Source organism: Phacochoerus africanus, chromosome 1 (genome assembly GCF_016906955.1).
Source record: "Phacochoerus africanus isolate WHEZ1 chromosome 1, ROS_Pafr_v1, whole genome shotgun sequence".
Taxonomy (NCBI): domain Eukaryota; kingdom Metazoa; phylum Chordata; class Mammalia; order Artiodactyla; family Suidae; genus Phacochoerus; species Phacochoerus africanus.
The window spans coordinates 219626451-219646461 of record NC_062544.1 but is presented as its reverse complement, the minus strand read 5'-3'; the positions used below and the strand labels follow the sequence as shown (position 1 = coordinate 219646461).

General features: G+C 36.7%; 1 protein-coding gene across 1 annotated transcript in view; it reads right to left on the bottom strand.

Moving 5' to 3' along the window:
* POLQ (DNA polymerase theta) overlaps positions 1-20011 on the bottom strand; it is a 127496-nt gene that overhangs the window by 28124 nt on the left and 79361 nt on the right. The window contains exons 19-21 of the mRNA XM_047791315.1: positions 18281-18521; positions 5727-5920; positions 456-593 (exon numbers count right to left, since the gene is read on the bottom strand). Coding sequence (XP_047647271.1) covers positions 456-593; positions 5727-5920; positions 18281-18521 — 573 coding nt within the window. The remainder of the gene's footprint in view (positions 1-455; positions 594-5726; positions 5921-18280; positions 18522-20011) is intronic.

Genomic DNA, 20011 nt, shown 5'->3' with positions numbered 1-20011 from the left:
TACAGATCAGATTCTTAAATTATGGAAAACTTATTATTTTGCTCTGGCATGGAAAAAACAAAATTTTATTTGTATTTACTGTTTTTATTTTTTATTTTTAAATTTTTCATACCTTTGTTCATATTCACATAACTATATATATTATACTAAAAGTCCAAGAGTAGTGGATGTCAATAAATAAATAAATAATAATGTCTATAGGTCTGAATTTACAAACGTTTATACTGTTTTAATGATAGGAAGGATACAACCGCTAACTCAGATTAAAATCCGGATTTTCCATGGCTGGAATCTCTCCAGTTTTTGTGGGCAGCTGATGCACAAACTAATTTGTTTTTATCTGAACAAGTTCAAATGGAGAGCTATGCTGGATCTTGATATCATCAGCCTTCTTTTAAAACAACAAAATGCTAAAAGTAGTTCAGATTCTGCCCTGTGATTGCCCCAAAGAGCACCTTACTAGTGCTGAACTGTTTTCCCAGCCTTAGCTTCCGTCCACTGTCATTCCCTCTTCTGGTAGAACCCAAAGTTTTCTTGCTGCCTTGGTTTTTTCTCTCTCCATTTGGTGGCAACTTCAATTCCAAAAACAAAACCTGTAAGAAATTAATGCCTCTTTAGTCAAGAACAAATCACAACTATTAGCATTCAAAAAACATTTTAAAACGTTTTCTGATAAAAGATTCTATTTAGTTCAACATGGGTTAGAATATTTGGGGACGATTTGGAATTATCACATTTAATAAATAATGGCAATGAAATTTTATATGTCCAAACCCTAGTTTAGTCAACATCAGATTAATACTAACACGAAGCTCTTTAATAGTCAAGAACACAAGAATGTATATTCTGTGCTGAACAAATAACAAATAAGCTTCCAGCATTGAGACATTACGCTACTCTGAGGAGTTTAAGTTCACCTAAATACCCCTTGATGTAGTAACTAATGTGGCTGCTCAATCAATTCGGCACCATAGAGGATCAACATGAGAGACTTTGTGGTTACTGTGTAATCACAAAAATCAGAGAACACTAAAGCAGGAAGGGGTTCAAAAAGCCATCTAATTCCACCACAACAAGGCTGGAACCTGATTCCTAATGCAAAGAGTCAGGAGAAGATGATTGATCCAATGTAGCAACTATGAAAGCTAGTCAATGGCCAGTAAGCACCCACTGAATAAACTAGGCTTACACAGAACAGGGCCAAAGGGAAGAGCTCATGTACACCTAAAACTCATTAGCTCATATTAGAGGAGTTACAACTTAGGCAATTCAGAACACTATCTACTATCTCTACTCATTCATTTATATGTTTTGAGTAAGCTTTAATGACCTTGGATTATTTTCCCAGTAATAACTAAAAATTGAAATCCTTTGCATAAGAATTTTTTTCTACAAGTTGGGGCAGGGGTAGAAGTAATGATATACCTGCTTCTCTAGAAGTAGTGATGAGAGAAACCAAGATCTGGTTCTACTTTTAAGTAGTAGGAATAACTGGGGCCTCAGGCATGAAAGGTACTGAGGCTTACAATGGATGTTTGTAACTAATTTGCCCAAAGATTGTGTTAGATAGATATGAACATACCCATGCACTTGGACTGGGGTTGTTACATTCAGCAAATAAAATTACAGGATGCTGGAGTTCCCGTCGTGGTGCAGCGGAAACAAATCCAACTAGGAACCATGAGGTTGCGGGTTCGATCCCTGGCCTTGCTCAGTGGGTTAAGGATCCGGCGTTGCCATGAGCTGTGGTGTAGGTCACAGACATGGCTCGGATCTGGCGTTGCTGTGGCTCTGGCATAGGCCAGCGGCTACAGCTCCAATTCGACCCCTAGCCTGGGAACCTCCATATGCCGTGGGTGCGGCCCTAAAAAAAAGGACAAAAGACCAAAAAAAAAAAAAAAAAAAATTACAGGATGCCCAGTCAAATTTGAACTATATGGGACAAACTTATACTAAAATATTGTCCACTGTTTATCTGAAATTCAAAAATTTAACTTAGTGTCTTATATTTTACTAGGCAACTCTAATACAGATATCAAAGAGTATATGAGTGAATGGCAGCATAGATCAGAGAAGAAAATAATGGAATAGGAAAAATGAAACATTACTAAAGTAACAATAAACTAACACCCCAGGCGAGTAGACCTATCATGATTAAGACAAGCTGAAGATCTTGAGTTATGTATTTAAAAGTTATCTTAAGCTTCCATTTTTAGTGAATCCTTCAGAATTAATTACAGTAACTTCAATTACCCCACCAGGTCTCAATTAGCACATCTGTAAATGAGGGGGTTCAACGAGATGAGACAAGAGACACTAATATTTATTGAGCACTAATTATGTGCCAGCCATTATGCTAGGTGCTTTAACATGTAATTTTAACAACTCTAGGACAAATCTGCATACTTTAGACAGCTGGAGAAACTTGCTCAAAGTTGCATGCCCAGAAAGTAGTAGAATTAAGTATTAGAACCCAGAGTCTTCTAACTCCAAAGTCCTTTTTCTTTCCACTAACCCATGCTTCCCTTTAGAGCAGAGGTCAGCAAGTTTTTTTAGAGGGCCAGGTAATAAATATTTTTAGCTTTGCAAGTTTTACTGTCACACTTTTTCAACTGTGCCATTATAGAATGAAAACAACCACAAGCAATAAGTACATGAACAGTTGGAGATGTGTTCCAGAAAAATTTTATTTACAAAAACAGACTTTTATTTACAAATCTGGCCTGTAAGACATAGTTTTCTGATACCTCCTCTAGACCAGCGCTATTCAAAAGAACCATCTGCAGTAATGAAACTGCCGATATTTGTATTGCCCAATAAAGTAGCCACTAGTCACTGTGGTTACTGAACACATGATATGTGGTTAACACGACTAGGGAACTTAATTGATATATTTGATGCAATTTTAATTAATTTAAACCTAAATAGTGACAAGTGGCTAGTGACTTTTATTGAACAATGCAGCACTCAATGATTAGTAACATCCTTTCTACTTCAAAGATTCAACTTAAAATCACCATGGATAAAATAGTCAGTGTATGAAACTTCGATTACCTTCAACATAGATTTCATTTTAACAAGAAGACCTAAGAACAAGCCAATAATATGAAAAGACTTTTATTCTAGGACAAGGTTTGGTCTAGGCCTAAGGCTCACATGCCTTTGCACCCATCTAATCATAAGGGCACTGGTACCTATCTTTGCCTCAAGCCTACCTGGGCTGAAATCCAGAGATTATATCTTTTCGACAACTTTCCCAAGTAATTTTAGGTGGAGCTAGTTAGGTACTGACTTGGGGGCTTCCAGACTAAAGAAATCAGAAGAAAATATTTTAAAATGACCCCAAAATACCACTAAGTTCAATACAAATGTACCACGAGATCAGGAGAAACGGTTTCTCGTTTTTAAAAATTATTTCTTTTTTAGGTCATACATCCTTCAAGGAGTAGCATAAGTTTGTAATTTTTTTTATCTTGCTGTGATACACTGAAAGCAGAACATTAATTTAGTATCTCAAGATTTCCAAGATTTGGGAGGAAAAATTTCCAAACTCATGTTGACAATATGCACGAAAAGTGTCTTTTATCCAGAAATAACAAAGAATATGAAAAAAAGCAATGGTGTTAGAGAAAAGTGGGGCTTTTCCACCAGCCACCAGTTAAAATGTTTATTTGGCAACACAAGCACATTTTAGAGGAAGCTCCGAGCCATTTGCTATCAGCAGTGCTGAGAGACCATTGCTACTGCATTATTTAACACCTTTAAATGATTACTATGGGCAGTTAACAAGGAAATTTTAATAATAATTAAATATTGGATAAAATGTCAGATCTCCTCTATTGCCCCAAAGGCTATAATGATGATTTTCAGCCTTAGCTTAAATGAGGCATTGATTTTAATGCCCAAAATTCTAGCATCTAGCCAAAATGTATATTTTATTACCTCTAAACAGTTTAATCTATAAAACTCTTACTACTCCATTAAAAAATAAATTATCTTAACCAAAGTTCCTCTGTTTGTTGAAATATATAACTCTGTTTAAAAGGGGGGCATTTTGGAGTTCCTGTTGCAGTGCAGCAGAAACGAATCTGACTAGGAACCATGAGGTTGCAGGTTCAATTCTTGGCCTCGTTCAGTGGGTTAAGTATCTGGCGTTGCCGTGAGCTGTGGTGTGGGTTGCAGACGTGGCTCAGATTCTGAGTTGCTGTGGCTGTGGTGTAGGCTGGCAGCTGTAGCTCCGATTCGACCCCTAGCCTGGAAACCTCCATATGCCATGGGTGAGGACTTAAAAAGAAAAAAGGGGGCGGGTATTTTTATGCCCTTTATGTAATATTTATTGAGCACTTACTATGAAGCAGGCATGGTTTTAAGTGTTTTACATTTATTGCTTATTCCTTACAACTCTATGAGGTATTTCTAACATGAAGCACTTTACTGATGAAGAAAATCAGAGATAGAGAGTTGATGTAGTGACCCAAGTCATGGAGTTAGTTAATAAATAGAAGAAGTAGCATTCAAACCCAAAAAGACTGGCTTTAAAGCCTATAATATTTACCAATATGCTATACTACTGAATCACATCTAGAAAACAATACAACTTCAAAGCTATCTAGTGTAAGTAAGCACGCACCCTGTACCTGTAGCTCCTCTAAAACAACCCAACAATCCTTTGTGGTGTGAGGAGAGAGCAGAATACCAAACTTCGAAAAAAAACAAAAAAAAAGAATAATCTATGTCAAAATTTATGTAAAGCAACAAAAATACTAATAGGTTTAAAAAACCAAACAGTCAGGAAAATCCCTTGTTTTCACTAACAACTAAGAAAAATATCTAGGAGTTCCTGCTGTGGTGCAGGGGGTTAAGAATCCAGCTTCGGGGGTTCCATTGCTGGTCAGCAGGTTAAGGACTCAACGCTGTCTGTGAGGATGTAGGTTCGATCCCTGGCCTCACTCAGTGGGTTAAGGACCCAGTGTATGCTCTAAGCTGCCACATAGGTCTCAGATCTGGTGTTGCTATGGCTGTCACATGGGCCTGCAGCTGCAGCTCTGATTCAGATCCTAGCTCAGGAACTTCTTTATGCCACAGGTGAGGCTGAAGAAAAGAAAAAAAAAAAAAAAAGAAAGAAAGAATTAAACCAATTGCAGCAGTTTGCTGAGGAGGCAGGGATTCTATCCCCCACCCCAGTGCAGCAGGTTAAAAGATCTGGTGTTGCTGCAGCTGCAGCATAGGTCACAGCTGTAGCTCAAATTCAATCCCTGGCCTGGGAACTTCCATAACCTGCAAGGAAGCCATTAAAAAAAAAAAAAAAAATATATATATATATATATATATATAATCATGTATTCTAAAAAAAGATTTTGAAGAGTTCATGAAATACTAACTTCATGGAGAAACTTACTGTTATTAGAACCACCATTACAGAGCTCCTTCATATAACAAATATTTACTAAGTGCTTCTTCTGCTCCAAGTAAATCTCCCTATGGACCATATGTTCTAGAAGCTGTCTTTACTACCTTCTGATTCATAAATATAGATAAAAACTTACAAAAGAGATGTTAGAATACTCTTTATCTCCAAAGTATCCTGATAATTGTTTCATATTACTAACCTCTGGTGTTTAGCTTAACACATTTAGGAAACAGACACACAAACACACATACACACACACAAATCATTTTTAACTCTAAAAATGACTTTTCTAAATTCTCTATTTCCATTATACAACCTCAGCGATGTCATCTGAACTGGTGAAGGAAAAACTATGGCCAGCCAGTTGATAGGCCTGAGTCTCAATTGCATCCAGTTTGGCTTGCATTATGTGTTTCTGGCTTTCACATTCTGCAGTACTAAAGCCGATTCCATTCAGTTCTAGCAAGGCCAAGCAGTACTGGGAGGGCATTTCCACTTTACAAAAAACATCTGAAAAAAAAAAAGAAAGCAAAAACATTAATTCACCAGCTAAGTGACTAGATTAGCAACATTACCTAAACATACATAGAATTTTTTCCAGGAAAATCAGAGATGCTACTAAGCTATCCTTTAGGATCCAGTCTCATGAGCAGCAGTCTTAAACCATCAGTGAAAGGTTTATTTTCCACTTTTCCATTTAAGCACTGGACTACTATCTGTGTCTGTGCAGACAATAAAACAGACAGTCTTATGAATTGTCTGAATTATAAGACACTGCATTTCTTCCAAGATGTTTCAGTTTCTACTCTTTTAACATGAACAAGGTAGCCAATTTTATTTGCAGACTGCAAAAGGTAAACTCTCCGAAACTCACTCCAACATTCCCAGTCCCATGGTATGTATGCAGGCTAAATCCAATGCTCTTACCTAAGAATAAAGGATAAGATTCCTGAAATAAGAATCAGAGTATTTTTCTATCCGCTGACATTTCTCAAAAGAATAGCCACTCTAAATCGTTTTCCCAATATGTTCATTAGAATATTAGTCTTAAAATACTCTATAAAAAGGGTGGGATTGAGAGACCCTGTATGAGTTTCAGAATTTATATACTACTCTTGGATGTTCACAGTGCCTGTTAATATATTAAAGGCTCTGAGTAGAACTGAACAAAGACAATAATTTAAAATGGTTTTAACCAAAAGTCCAAAATCATGACAAGAAAAGCGTTTATTCTATGTAATATTTATTAACATCCTGAAAAGTGTCCATAAAACACACTGTGGTAACTGCTATCTTAAAACTATTAGAGAAGGAGTTTCCACTGTGGTGCAGTGGAAATGAAACCCGAGGATGCGGGTTTCATCCCTGCTCACTCAGTGGGTTAGGGATCCGGCTATTGCCATGAGCTGTGGTATAGGTCACAGACGCAGCTCGGATCCTGCATTGCTGTGGCTATGGTATAGGCTAGCAGCTGTAGCTCTGATTAGACCTCTTGCCTGGGAACTTCCATACACCATGGGTGTGGCCCTAAAAAGCAAAAAAAGGAAAAAAAATTATTAGAGAAAAAAAATCCATAACAGAGATTTCTGCTTCCATTACTGTGGGTCACTTAGGACTCTGTGCAACCCTGGCCTGACCTCCCCAACTCCACATAAACACATCCTTTGAGGCACCCCTGGTTTCAATCAGGAGGAGAAATCCCAAAGGACACCCATAACCACCACCAAAACCAGACAGACAAGTGAGAGGTACAGGAGAAGATGCTGGGCTGTCAGAGCCTGGCTTGGAAGGCCTGGAACCAGAGTAAAAACGCATGGGATGTAGGACCAGAGAAACAAGAAACTAGGATCACAACAAGAAAAGTTAGAGTGATAGGGTGCCAGCCAGGATCCATAGACAGTAATAAGGCACTGAACTGTAATGCGGATAGAGTTGTACTGCAAAAAGGTTGAGGGGATAATACATCTTTGGAGTAGCAATAGGAGGAGAAGCTGATTCTCTGACTCCTGAACCAAAACTCTCAAGAAAGCCAATGTAGCTTTGGATGCAATGTAGTTTAGTAACTAGTAGAAGGCAGAACACAGCCTTTTTAGAAGAAGGCTTACCCCAAGAAAGCCCTGCAGGGCTCCACTGATCAAATCTTGTATGAATTCACAAAGAGTATGAAAAATACAAGATAATAAAGAAGTATGAATAAGACTCAGCAGAAACAACAAATGACAGATGTAGATCTCTAAGAATTGCAGATATGAAGTCATTAACCTCAGAACAGAGCATGGCTGTGAATAAACTACGATATCAAACAAGATAAATAGAAACAAAACAGGAGGGCAGTTCCCTGATGGCTCATCAGGTTAAGGATCTGGCACTGTCACTGATGTGGCTCTGGTCACTGTTGTGGCATGGGTTTGATCCCTGGCCTGGGGAACAGCTATATGCCACAGGCGTGGCCAAAACAAAACAAAACAGGAAAATAGAGTCTAATAAATGTATCAATAATTAAAATGAATAGAAATATATCAATAATCATAATAAACTATTAAGTTTGTTTAAAAAAAAGGTGTGTCAGTTTGAAAAAGAAGTAAACTATACTTGGTTTATAAGACATATATAGAGCATACAGATCTAGAAGGTTTAAAGGGATAGAAAAGAGATATATGAGGTAAGTATTAATCAAAAGAAAGTTGAAGCTGCCATATTCATTCCAAAAAACAGACTAAGAATAAAAATCATACCAGTGGTAGAGCTAATCACAACATAATAAGCTTAATGCATCAGGGAAATACACCAATTTTAAACACGTATGCCCTTAATAAAATAGTCTCAAAAGATATAAAGTTAAAAATTGTCTGAATTACAGGGAAAATCAGATATAGAAGATTTCAAAAATAACACTGAGTTAACATATATTAATAAAATTCTGCATACAGAATTAGAATACACATTCTCTATGTACACACAGAACATTTACATAATAACTCAGGTTTTAGGTTACAAAACAACTCTCAAAAGCCTTCAAAGGATGAATATTATATGATGTTATGTTCTAACTATAACAGAATAAAATTTGAAGGTAATAATAAAAATATTTCTTGTAAAGTTTCCAATTTTTTTTTTTTTTTTGCTTTTTAGGGCTTCAACCACACAGCATACGTATGTTTCCAAGCTAGGGGTCAAATCAGGGCTACAGCTGCCAGCCTACACCACAGCCACAGCAACATGGGATCCAAGCTGCATCTGTGACCTACAACACAGCTCATGGCAATAGCCGGATCCTTAACCCACTGAGCGAGCAGGGATCAAACCCGCATCCTCATGGACAAGAGATAGGTTCGTTTCCACTGAGCCACAAAGGGAACTCCCTAAAAGTTTCCAAATATTTAAGAATTTTTAAAAAATCTTATAATTTATGAGTCTACAAAAGTCAAGCCAGGAAGCTTTAAATATTTTGGATAAAATGATGAAAACATTACTTGTCAAAACTTCTAATATACAATGAAAGTGGAGTTTTGAGGAAAATATGTAGCCTTAAATACTTATATTAGAAAACTATGATTTGAAAAGTAATGAGCTCAGTGTCAAACTTAAGAATTTAGAAAAGGGACTGCAAATAAAGTCAGGGGAACTAGAAGAAAAGAGATTATATAAATGTTCACAGAAATCAAGAAAATATAAAATAGGAGTTCCTGTCATGGCTCAGTGGTTAACTAGCCTGACTAGTATCCAAGACGACATGGGTTCGATCCGTCCTTGCTCAGTGGGTTAAGGATCTGGCATTGCCGTGAGCTGTGGTATAGGTCGCAAACACTGCTCAGATCCCATGTTGCTGTGGCTATGACGTAGGCTGGCAGCTACGGCTCTGATTTGACCCCTAGCCTGGGAATGTCCATATGCCATGGTATAGCCCTAAATAGACAAAAAGAGACAAAAAAATAAATAAATATAAAACAAAAATCAATAGGAAAGATTAGCATCAAAGATTGGTTCTTTGAAAAGAATGCAATATTGGATAGATTTATAGTGAGATTAAACAATGTTATAAAAGAAAAAGAGTACCTAACAGAGAAACCAGAGATATATAAAAAAAATCAGCAGTACCATTATGCCAATATATTTGAAAGATAAATTCTAGATGAAAGATAAATTCTTAAAAAAATATATGGTTTACCAAAACATAATAAAAACATATGTGAATAATATTGGTTATTAAAAATTTCAAAATAGTAGTTAAAAATATTTCAACAAAGAAAGTTGATAAGCATATTCTACCAAACTTTAAAGAACACATCATTCCTATGATACATAAACTCCTCCAGAATAAAAAGCTTATATCCATCAACTCATTCCATGTAACTAGATAACTGTATTAGCAAAAACAAAGAATAGGAAAGAAAAATTACAGTCATTTTGCTACCAGTGCATTGCTAAAGTAGAGACAATGTGAATCTGCAAGATTTCTCTCACACTGCTATTTAAAGAACGTGACTAACCATTCTGGAAAACAATTTAACATAATCTTATAAAGTTGAATGTTCCTGTTTCCATGAAGGAGAAATTCTATACCCAAAAGAAATTCTTGCCCAATGTAGCAGGAGACATGTACATTTATAAAGATATTTACACAGAACTATGTGGCTGCAGCAGAGCAAAAAACGAAATAAAACAAAACTAGAAACAAGCCTTGAACATGGGAAAATGGATAACATTTTGGTACACACACATACAGTAATATGTTACACAGCAGTGAAAATGAATAAACTACAGATACTTATAATAATATGCATGCTCATACTGCAGAGAAAGCGAAGTAAGTCATAGTGTGACAGGTGTATTCTAAAGTACGAAAACAAGCAAAACCAAATAATATATTGTTTGGACCTAAATATATATACCAAAATTTTTAATTAAAAATATAATTTAAATAAGAAGAAAATAAGGGAATGATGAACATAAAACTTGGGATGTGCAAGAAAAGAACACATTTCCCTTTTGATTTCCTCATTGCCCCATTGGTATTTTAGGAGGATGTTGGTTAATTTTCATGTAGTCAATTTTTTCTCTTTTTTTTTTCACCCCTGTGGTTTATTTCTATTTCATGCCATTGCAATCAGAGAAGATGCTTGAAACAATTTCTATACTCTTAAATTTGTTGAGGCTAGTTTTGTGCTCCAGTATGCGGTCAATCCTTGAGAATGTTCTACATCCACTTGAACAAAAATGTATATACTGATTTTTTTTTGGATGCAATATCCTGAAACTATCAATTATGTCTGACTGTTCCATTGTGTCATTTAGGATCTCTGTTGGCTTACTGATTTTCTGTCTAGAAGTTCTGTCTGTCCATGAGTGGGGTGTTTAAAATCTTCTACTATTATTGTATTCCCATCAATTTCTCCTTTTATGTCTGTATTTGTTGTATGCATTTGAGTGCACCTACATCAAGGCCATATATATTGACAAGTATAATATCATCTTCATGAATTGATCTTTTTATCATTATATAGAGTCCTTTGTCTTTAATTCCTCTTGCTTTAAAGTCTATTTTGGACTGAGTATTGCAACTCCTGCTTTCCTGTCATTTGCACTCACATGAAATATCTTTTTCCATCCCTTCACTTTCAATTTCTATGTGTCCTGTGCCCTAAGGTGAGTCCTGTGCCCTAAGGTGAGTCCCTAGTAGGCAGCATATTGTAAGTTCTTTTTTTTATTTGGTCTGCCATTCTATGTCTTTTGATTGGAGCATCCTGTACAATGACATTTAAGGTAATTATTGATAAATATGTACTTATGGGCCTTTTAAGCCTTGTTTTCCAGTTGATATTATGTGTGTCCTCTTCTTTTCAGTTTTTGTGAGTGTATTTTGTGGTTTTGATTTGCAGTTGCCTTGTTTTTCAAATATGTTAACACCTCCTATCTCTGCTTGCTTTAGCCTGAGAGTCATGTTGGCTCAAACACATTCTAAAAAAAAAAAACAACAAAAAAAAACCAGAATCGAGATGGGTCAATGAGGAAATCAAAAGGGAAATTTAAAAATACCTCGAGGGAGTTCCTGCTGTGGCTCAGTGGTTAACGAATCCGACTAGGAACTATGAGGTTGTGGGTTCGGTCCCTGCCCTTGCTCAGTGGGTTAAGGATCCGGCGTTGCTGTGAGCTGTGGTGTAGGTTGCAGACGTGGCTCGGATCCCACGTTGCTGTGGCTCTGGCGTAGGCCTGTGGCTACAGCTCCGATTAGACCCCTAGCCTGGGAACCTCCATATGCCGCAGGAGCAACCCTAGAAAAGACAAAAAGACAAAAAAAAAAAATACCTCAAGGCAAATGACAATGGAAATACAATCATTCAAAATCTATGGGATGCCACAAAAGCAATTACTAGAGGGAAGTTCATAATAATACAAGACTTTCTCAAAAAAAGAAGAAAAATCTCAAATCAACAACTTAACCTACCACCTAAAAGAATTAGAAAAAAAGAAGAACAAACAAAACCTAAAGTCAGCAGAAGGAAGGAAATCATAAAGATCAAAGAGGAAATCAAAACAGAGATTTAAAAATATAAAAAAATCAATAAAACCAAGAGCTTATTCTTTGAAAGGGTAAACCTCCGGCCAGACTCGCCAAGAAGAAGAGAGAGGATCCAAATAGACAAAATAAGAAATGAAAAGGGAGAAATGTCATTGGCTACTGCAGAAATACCAAAAACAAAACAAAACAAAAACAATCCATAAGAGAATACTATGAACAATTTTATACCAACAAATTTGACAACCTAGAAGAAATGGACAACTTTCTTATAGACATACAGCCTGCCAAAACTGAGTCAAGAAGAAATAGATCAACTTTGAACAGACTGATCACTAGAAATGAAATTGAATATATAATCAATACACCCCCTAAAAACAAAAGTCCAGGACCAGATGGCTTCACAGGCAAATTCTACCAAACAAAGAAGAATTTATACCCAAACTTCTTAAACTTTTCCAAAAGACTGAAAAAGAAAGAACACTCCTAAAGATACTCAATGAAGTCACCATCACCCTAATATCAAAACCAAAGATACTACCAAAAAAAGAAAATTATAAGCCAATATCTTTGATGAATATAAATGCAAAAATCTCCATAAAATTTTAGCCAACCAAATCCAATAACACATAAAAAGATAACATACCACAACCTAGTAGGATTCATCCCAAGTTCACAAGGACAATTCAACATATACAAATCAATCAATGTCATATACCACATTAACAGAGGAAAACTCAAAAACACATGATCATCTCAATATATGCAGACAAAGCATTTGACAAAATCCAACATCTGTTCATGATAAAAACTTGTCATGGTTCAGCGGTAATGAATCTGACCAGTATCCATGAAGATGCTGGTTTGATCCGTGGCCTCACTCGGTGGGTTAAGGATCCAGCTTCTGCCATGAGCTGTGATGTAGGTTGCAGATGTGCCTCAGATTCCACATTGCTGTAGCTGTGGCTTAGGCTGGCAGCTGCAGCTCTGATTCGACCCCTAGCCTGGGAACTTCCATATGTTGCAGATGTGGCCCTAAATAGACCAAAAAAAAAAGACCAAAAAACAAGCAAAAAAAACATCTCTTACCAAAGTGAGTATATAGGGAATATATCTTAACATAATAAAAGCCACTTATGGCAAACCCACAACATAATACTCAACAAAGAAAACCTGAAAGCCTTCCTGCTAAAATCTGAAATGACAAGGATGCCCACTCTCACCACCTTTATTCAACGTAGTATGGAAATCCTAACCACAGCAATAAAACAAACCAAAGAAATAAAAGGCATCCAAATTGGAAGAGAAGTAAAATTGTCACTCTGTACAGATGACAAGATACTATATATAGAAACCCTAATGACTACACAAAAAATATTCAAACTGATCAACAAATTCAGCAAACTAGCAGGATTCAAGATTAACATTCAGAAATCGGTTGCACTTCTGTATACTAACAATGAAATATTAGATAAGAAATAAAAAATACAATATCTTTTAAAATTGCACCCCCAAAATTAAATACCTAGGACTAAACCTGACCAAGGAGGTGAAAGACTTATATGCTGAGAAAGATAAAACATTAATCAAGGGAATTTAGAGGATTCAAAGTAATAAAAAGACATCCCATGCTCCTGGATTAGAGGAATTAATACTGTTAAAATTGCCATACTATCCAAAGCAATCTACACATTTAATGCAATCCCTATCAAATTACCCATGACATTTTTCACAGAACTAGAACAAACAATCCAAAAATTTACATGGAACCCTAAAAGGCCCAGAATTGCCAAAGCAATCTTGAGGGAAAAAAAAACAAGCAGGAGGTACAACTCTCTCAGACTTCAGGCAATATTACAAAGCTACAATAATCCAGACTATGTGGTACTGGTACAAAAACAGATATACAGATGAAAGGACAGAATAGAGAACCCAAAAATGAACCTAGAAATAAACCCAGATACCTATGGTCAATTAATCTTTGACAAAGGGGGCAAGAATACAAAATGGGGAGTTCCCTTTGTGGTGCAGCAGAAATAAATCTGACTATTACCCATGAGGATGCAGGTTTGATCCCTGGCCTCTCTCAGTGGGTTAAAGATCTGGCAGTGCAGTGAGGTGTGGTGTAGGTCACAGATTCCGCTAGGATCCTTCACTGCTGTGGCTGTGGCATAGGCTGACAGCTGTAGCTTCGATTGGACACCTAGCCTAAGAACTTCCATATGCCGTGAGTGCAGCCCTAAAAAGCAAAAATAAATAAAATAAAATAAAATAAAATAAAATAAAATAAAATAAAATAAAATAAAATAAAATAAAATAAAATAAAATAAAATAAAATAAATAAAATAAAATAAAATAAAATAAAATAAAATAGGAAAAGGTCTCTTCAGCAAGTGGCACTGGGAAAACTGGACAGCTACATGTAAACCAATAAAACTAGAACACACCCTCACACCATGCACAAAAATAAACTCAAAATGGCTTAAAGACTTAAATGTAAGACAAAACATCATAAAACTCCTAGAAGAGAAGATAAGCAAAACATTCTCTGATATCTCACAAAAATCAACCTTACAAACGTTTTCTTAAGTCAGTCTCCTAAGGCAAGAGAAATAAAAACAAAAATAAACCAACAGAATCTAATCAAACTTACAAGCTTTTGCACAGAAAAGGAAACCATTTACAAAACAAAAAGATAACCTATGAAATGGGAGAAAATAGTTGCAAGTGATATAACTAACAAGGGTTAATCTCTAAAATATACAAACAACTCATACAACTCAACAGCCAAAAACCAAACAACCCAGTTGAAAAAGGGGCAGAAGACCTAAACAGACATTTCTCCAGAGAAGACATATGAATGGCCAACAGGCACATGAAAAAAAAGCTCAGCATCACTAAGTATTAGAGAAATGCAAATCAAAACTACAGTGACATACCACTTCACAATGACCAGAATGGCTATCATTAATAAGTCTACAAATAACAAATGCTGGAGAAGGTGTGGAGAAAAGGGAATCCTCCTACACTGTTGGTGGGAATATAAATTAGTACAACCACTAGGACAACAGTATGGAAACCAGTTTTCTGGTTCCTCAGAAAACTAAATATAGAACTACCATATGATCCACCAATCACCTTCCTGGGCATATATCCAGACAAAACTTTCATTCAAAAAGATACTTGCACCTTTTATGTCCACTGCAGCACTATTCACAATAGCCAAGACATGTAAACAACCTAAATGTCCATCAACAGATGAATGGATTAAGAAGATGTGGTATACATACGCTACCTCAGCCATACAAAAGAACAAAAAATGCCATTTGATGCAACAAGAGATTCTCATACTAAGAGAGGTAAGTCAGAAAAAGAAAGTCCTATCATATGATATCACTTTTTATGTAGAATCAAAAATATGGCACAGATGAACCTATCTACAGAAGAGAAACAGACTCAGACATGGAGAACAGACTTGTGGTTGCCAAGGGGGAGGAGAGGAGCAGGATGGCTGGGAGTTTGGGGTTAGTAGATGCAAACTACTACATTTAGAATGGATAAACAATGAGGTCCTACTGTATAGCAAAGGGAACTATATCCAATTACTTGGGATAGAATATGATGGAAGATAATATGAGAAAAAGAATGTATATATATGCATGACTGGGTCACTTTGCTGTGTAGCAGAAATTGACAGAACATTGTAAACAACTATAATAAAAAATTTTTAAAAAAGAAGAGTACATAGGTAGACAAATATATGTTACTAATGTGTTATTCAGTTATTCATTATATTATTAAAATAATAATGAATAATAAAAGGATCATACATGAACCAATGATGACTGTTAGATAAAGAAAGATCAGGACTATATAAATCTGCATGGCTGAGGTCCTTTGGGAAGAGAGAAATCAACTCACTCCATACCTAGAAATTTATCCCATTTATATTCAAACTACTCTATAAAGGGCCTAATTGAACCAAGTGAAGAGAACAGGATACTTTGTCCTGGGTCAAATTAAGCAAAAACATATTCTGTTATTAATATTTTTCATACCCAAATAAAATTCAGCTGTCTACTGGGAAAAAGTCACCTAGAACATACACCCTACCCTCTATAGGCAAGAGGATGAGAAGAGAAAAAGATGAAAATTCTGGAGGCCCATTAAAATAAACAAGCACATCTTAAAATAATTATTTCCAAATAAAATTTGGTAGCTGTTCACATTCTTTCCAAAAAAAACTCCCTTATCTCACTGAACTTCAATTCCATGGATTCTTTTAATAAGAAATATTTAACACCATACAAGAATGCATTTAACACCTCCCAGTCACCCACTTTTGAAAATTTGCAGGAAAAAAAGCACCTTTCATGGCACAGAGGAAAAAAAATCGCGAAAGCTAAAAAAAAAAATATGTAGAGAATTTTTTGTATTTTCTGGAAAGGAAAAATCAGTCTTCTTTTTTTAAAGGTGAAAAACTGTCTCTATATAGTGGAACAGTCTCCTAATCAGACTGAAAACATAAATCTGATAATGGACAACAAATATCTAAAAAGTTCCAGACTGATTCATATAACCATCATCAAATGTCACTGTCCAGAAACTATAAGGACTACCCAGGAGGCCTATGCTAGGGGCAGACTAGGCAGACCAAGAGGGATTGAGCTACGTTCACTCAACGTAACTGTCCATAGACACAGAAGTAGTCCTGAGGCATGTGTGCTGTGTATTCCCGCTCCTTGGCTGGCCTAGAGTGGCTTGGAGAAGTTGAGTTTGAAATATTACAATGCCTGTTGAAGAGCTGCTAATTAACATCACTTAAGAAAGTGTCCCAGAGTTCCCATCGTGGCTCATCGATTAACAAACCCAACTAGCATCCATGAGGACTCAGGTTGCGATCCCTGGCCATGCTCAGTGGGTTAAGGATCTGGCATTACTGTGAGCTGTGGTGTAGGTTGCGGACGCCGCTGGGATCCCACACTGCTGTGGCTCTGGTGTAGGCCGGCAGCTGTAGCTCCAATTGGACCCTTAGCCTGGGAACCTCCATATGCCGTGGGTGTGTGGGTGTGCCCCTAAAATGACAAAAAAAGAAAAGAAAGTGTCCCATGAACAATTAAGTCAATCTAGTCTTCTGTATTATTCTCCTAGTGATGCTACAGAGAACACTACTGCCAGCACAGAGTGTTTGTACTGGCAGTAATAATAATCACCATCAACTAAAACAATAATGAATACCTACTCTGTAGCAAACACTGCACTAAGTTCTCTGTATCATTTAATACTTAAAATAACATTAAAAGAACCAAACTTAGAGAATTAAAGTAGCTTGCCCAAGGTCTCTCACAAAAACAATAGTCTAGATTCTGTGAATTCATCAGTCTACTATTTCTAGTATTTATTAATTAGCCAATAAATCTATGGCTTATATCTCCTTTGTTCCACTCCACCATTTTTACCATAAGCATATATTATGCTCTCAGAAGTCAAGGTACTCAGTCTGGGCCAGCAGCCTGCACAATAAATCCATGCTATTTGTCATGAGGGAAAAAAAGATTTACATGAATATGCTTTGCTAAAAAAAAATTACTGTTAATAGTTCTAAAAATAAAACAGTTCACTTTTTTAAATCCATGAAAGATATATTCTAAGTACGAATAATAAAAATCATTTGATAACATTCAAAATAAAAGTAGGAGGAGTTCCTGTTGTGGCTCAGCGGGAGCGAATCTGACTAGTATCCATGAGGACATGATTTCGATCCCTGGCCTTGCTCAGTGGGTTAAGGATCTAGTGTAGCCATGAGCTAAGGTGTAGGTCACAGATGTGTCTCGGATCTGGCATTGCTGTGGCTGTGGTATAGGCCACCAGCTACAGCTCCGATTTGACCCCTAGCCTGGGAACCTCCATATGCCATGGGTGCCGCCCTTTTTAGACCAAAAAAAAAATGTTGAAAAAAAAATAAAATTAGGAATAAATGAATAAAATGCCACTAATTTACTTCATTGAAACAGAGCCAGAGTACAGCAAACTATGGCCAAACTAGGGCCAGGTGTCTGTTTTTGCAAATAAATTTTATTGGAACATTTATTTCGATATTGTCTATAGCTGCTTTTGTGCTATGATGGCAGAGCTGAATATTTTTGACTGAGACTGTTTGGGCTGCAACACCAGAAATATTCACCATCTGGCCTTTTACAGAAAAAAAAAATTTGTTGATCCCCATACTAGACAATCAAAAGTAACAGTTTATATAAAAAATATAACTTATTCACCTGTGATAAAGAATGGCTAAATACATAACTATCCCCAGTCTATAACATCATAAAAATGCCAGGAACTGTGTTTTTTACCTTGAAGGTTTTCCTTCTTCAACAAAGAATTGAGTTGATTCATAGAATTGAAGATAAGAATACATTCTACACATGCTCTGTATCTCCCAGAATGCTCAGTGTTGACATTCAGCCCTAGACTTTGAATTCCTTGTCCAGTCTCTATCTCTTCCAGGAGTGGAAGTTCATGAGGAATAAAACGGGAAACTATGCTGTGAAGAGTCGGCTCCTTGGAATCTGGATCTAGTAACCAGCATGCCACCTGAATGGGAAAACAATCAGAATGTTTTCTCGATTTTTAAAAGTCATTTCTGCACTCAAATTAAAAAGGGAAAAAAGAAAGCTCATTTCCAGTCTCGTTCATTTTTAACTTAATACTTATTCAGTGGTCCTTCCAGGAGAGTAGAAGCAAAGGATAATTGTACCAGAATGCAAGTTTTAAACCAATAAGATCAGTTGCCATCAAAGAAGGAAAATTTATACTTTTCCATTTACTGCAGTGCTCTGCTGAACTACTTCAGAAGTAGGCCTGAAAACCAAGTCCCTCTCAGTGAACAAAAATCATGTTTCTGAAAATACAGCTGAACTCTTCTTCACTACGGCTGATTCTGGCTTACCTATTACTATAATAAAGATGGGCCTAGGGTGTTCCCCTTTGTAGCACAGCAGAAAAGAATCCAATTACTATCCATGAGGATGTGGGTTTGATCCCTGGCCTGGCTCAGTGGGTTAAGGATCTGGCATTGCCATGAGCTGTGGTGTAGGCCACAGACATGGCTTGGATCCTGTTTCTGAGGCTGTGGTGGAGGCCAGCAGCCGCAGTTCCAATTCAGCCCCTAGCCTGTGAACTTTCATGTGTCACAGGTGAAGCCCTAAAGCCAAAAAAATGAAAAAAAGAAAAAAAAGTATTGGCCTATATAATTATAGGTTTATCTAATTCTTTCAATATTAGAAGGGGTGAGAATATTACCAGATTCATATTTAGTGTTTTAGAATACCTCCAGACCTTCCATCAGGATGAGAAGCTATCACCATGACCAACCAACTCCTTATTTTTTTTAATTTTTTTTTATTTTATTTTTTTTGCCTTTTAGGGCCGCACCCATGGCATATGGAAGTTCCCAGGCTAGGGGTAGAATCAAATTGGAGATACAGCTGCCAGCCTACACCACAGCCACAGCAACTCAGGATCCAAGCCTCATCTGCGACCTACACCACAGCTCACGCCAATGCCAGGTCCTTAACCCACTGAGTGAAGCCGGGGATCTCACCAGCAACCTTATAGTTTCTAGTCGGATTTATTTTGGGAACTCCCCAACTCATTATTTAACTGCTATTTTTAGCTTCCCTTTGAGACCAGAAGATCTTTAGTTTCTTTTCTTTTTCTTTTTGTCTTTGTCTTTTGAAGGCCACACCTGAGGCATATGGAGGTTCCCAGGCTAAGGGTCCAAATGGAGCTATAGCTGCTGGCCTATAGGCCCACACCACAGCCACAGTAAGGTGGGATCAGAGCCATATCTGCAACCTATACTATAGCTCATGGCAACACCAGATCCTCAATTCACTGAGCGAGTTGAGGAATCCAACATGTGTCATGGATACCAGTTGGGTTCGTTAACCTCTGAGCCACAGTGGGAATTCTAGGCCTGTAGTTTCTAATACTAGATTTCAGCAGACAGAAATTGGACTTAGAATAAGGAGATATAAGTCTTGTTCATAACTTCAATAATTACTATATGACTCAGTTAACTT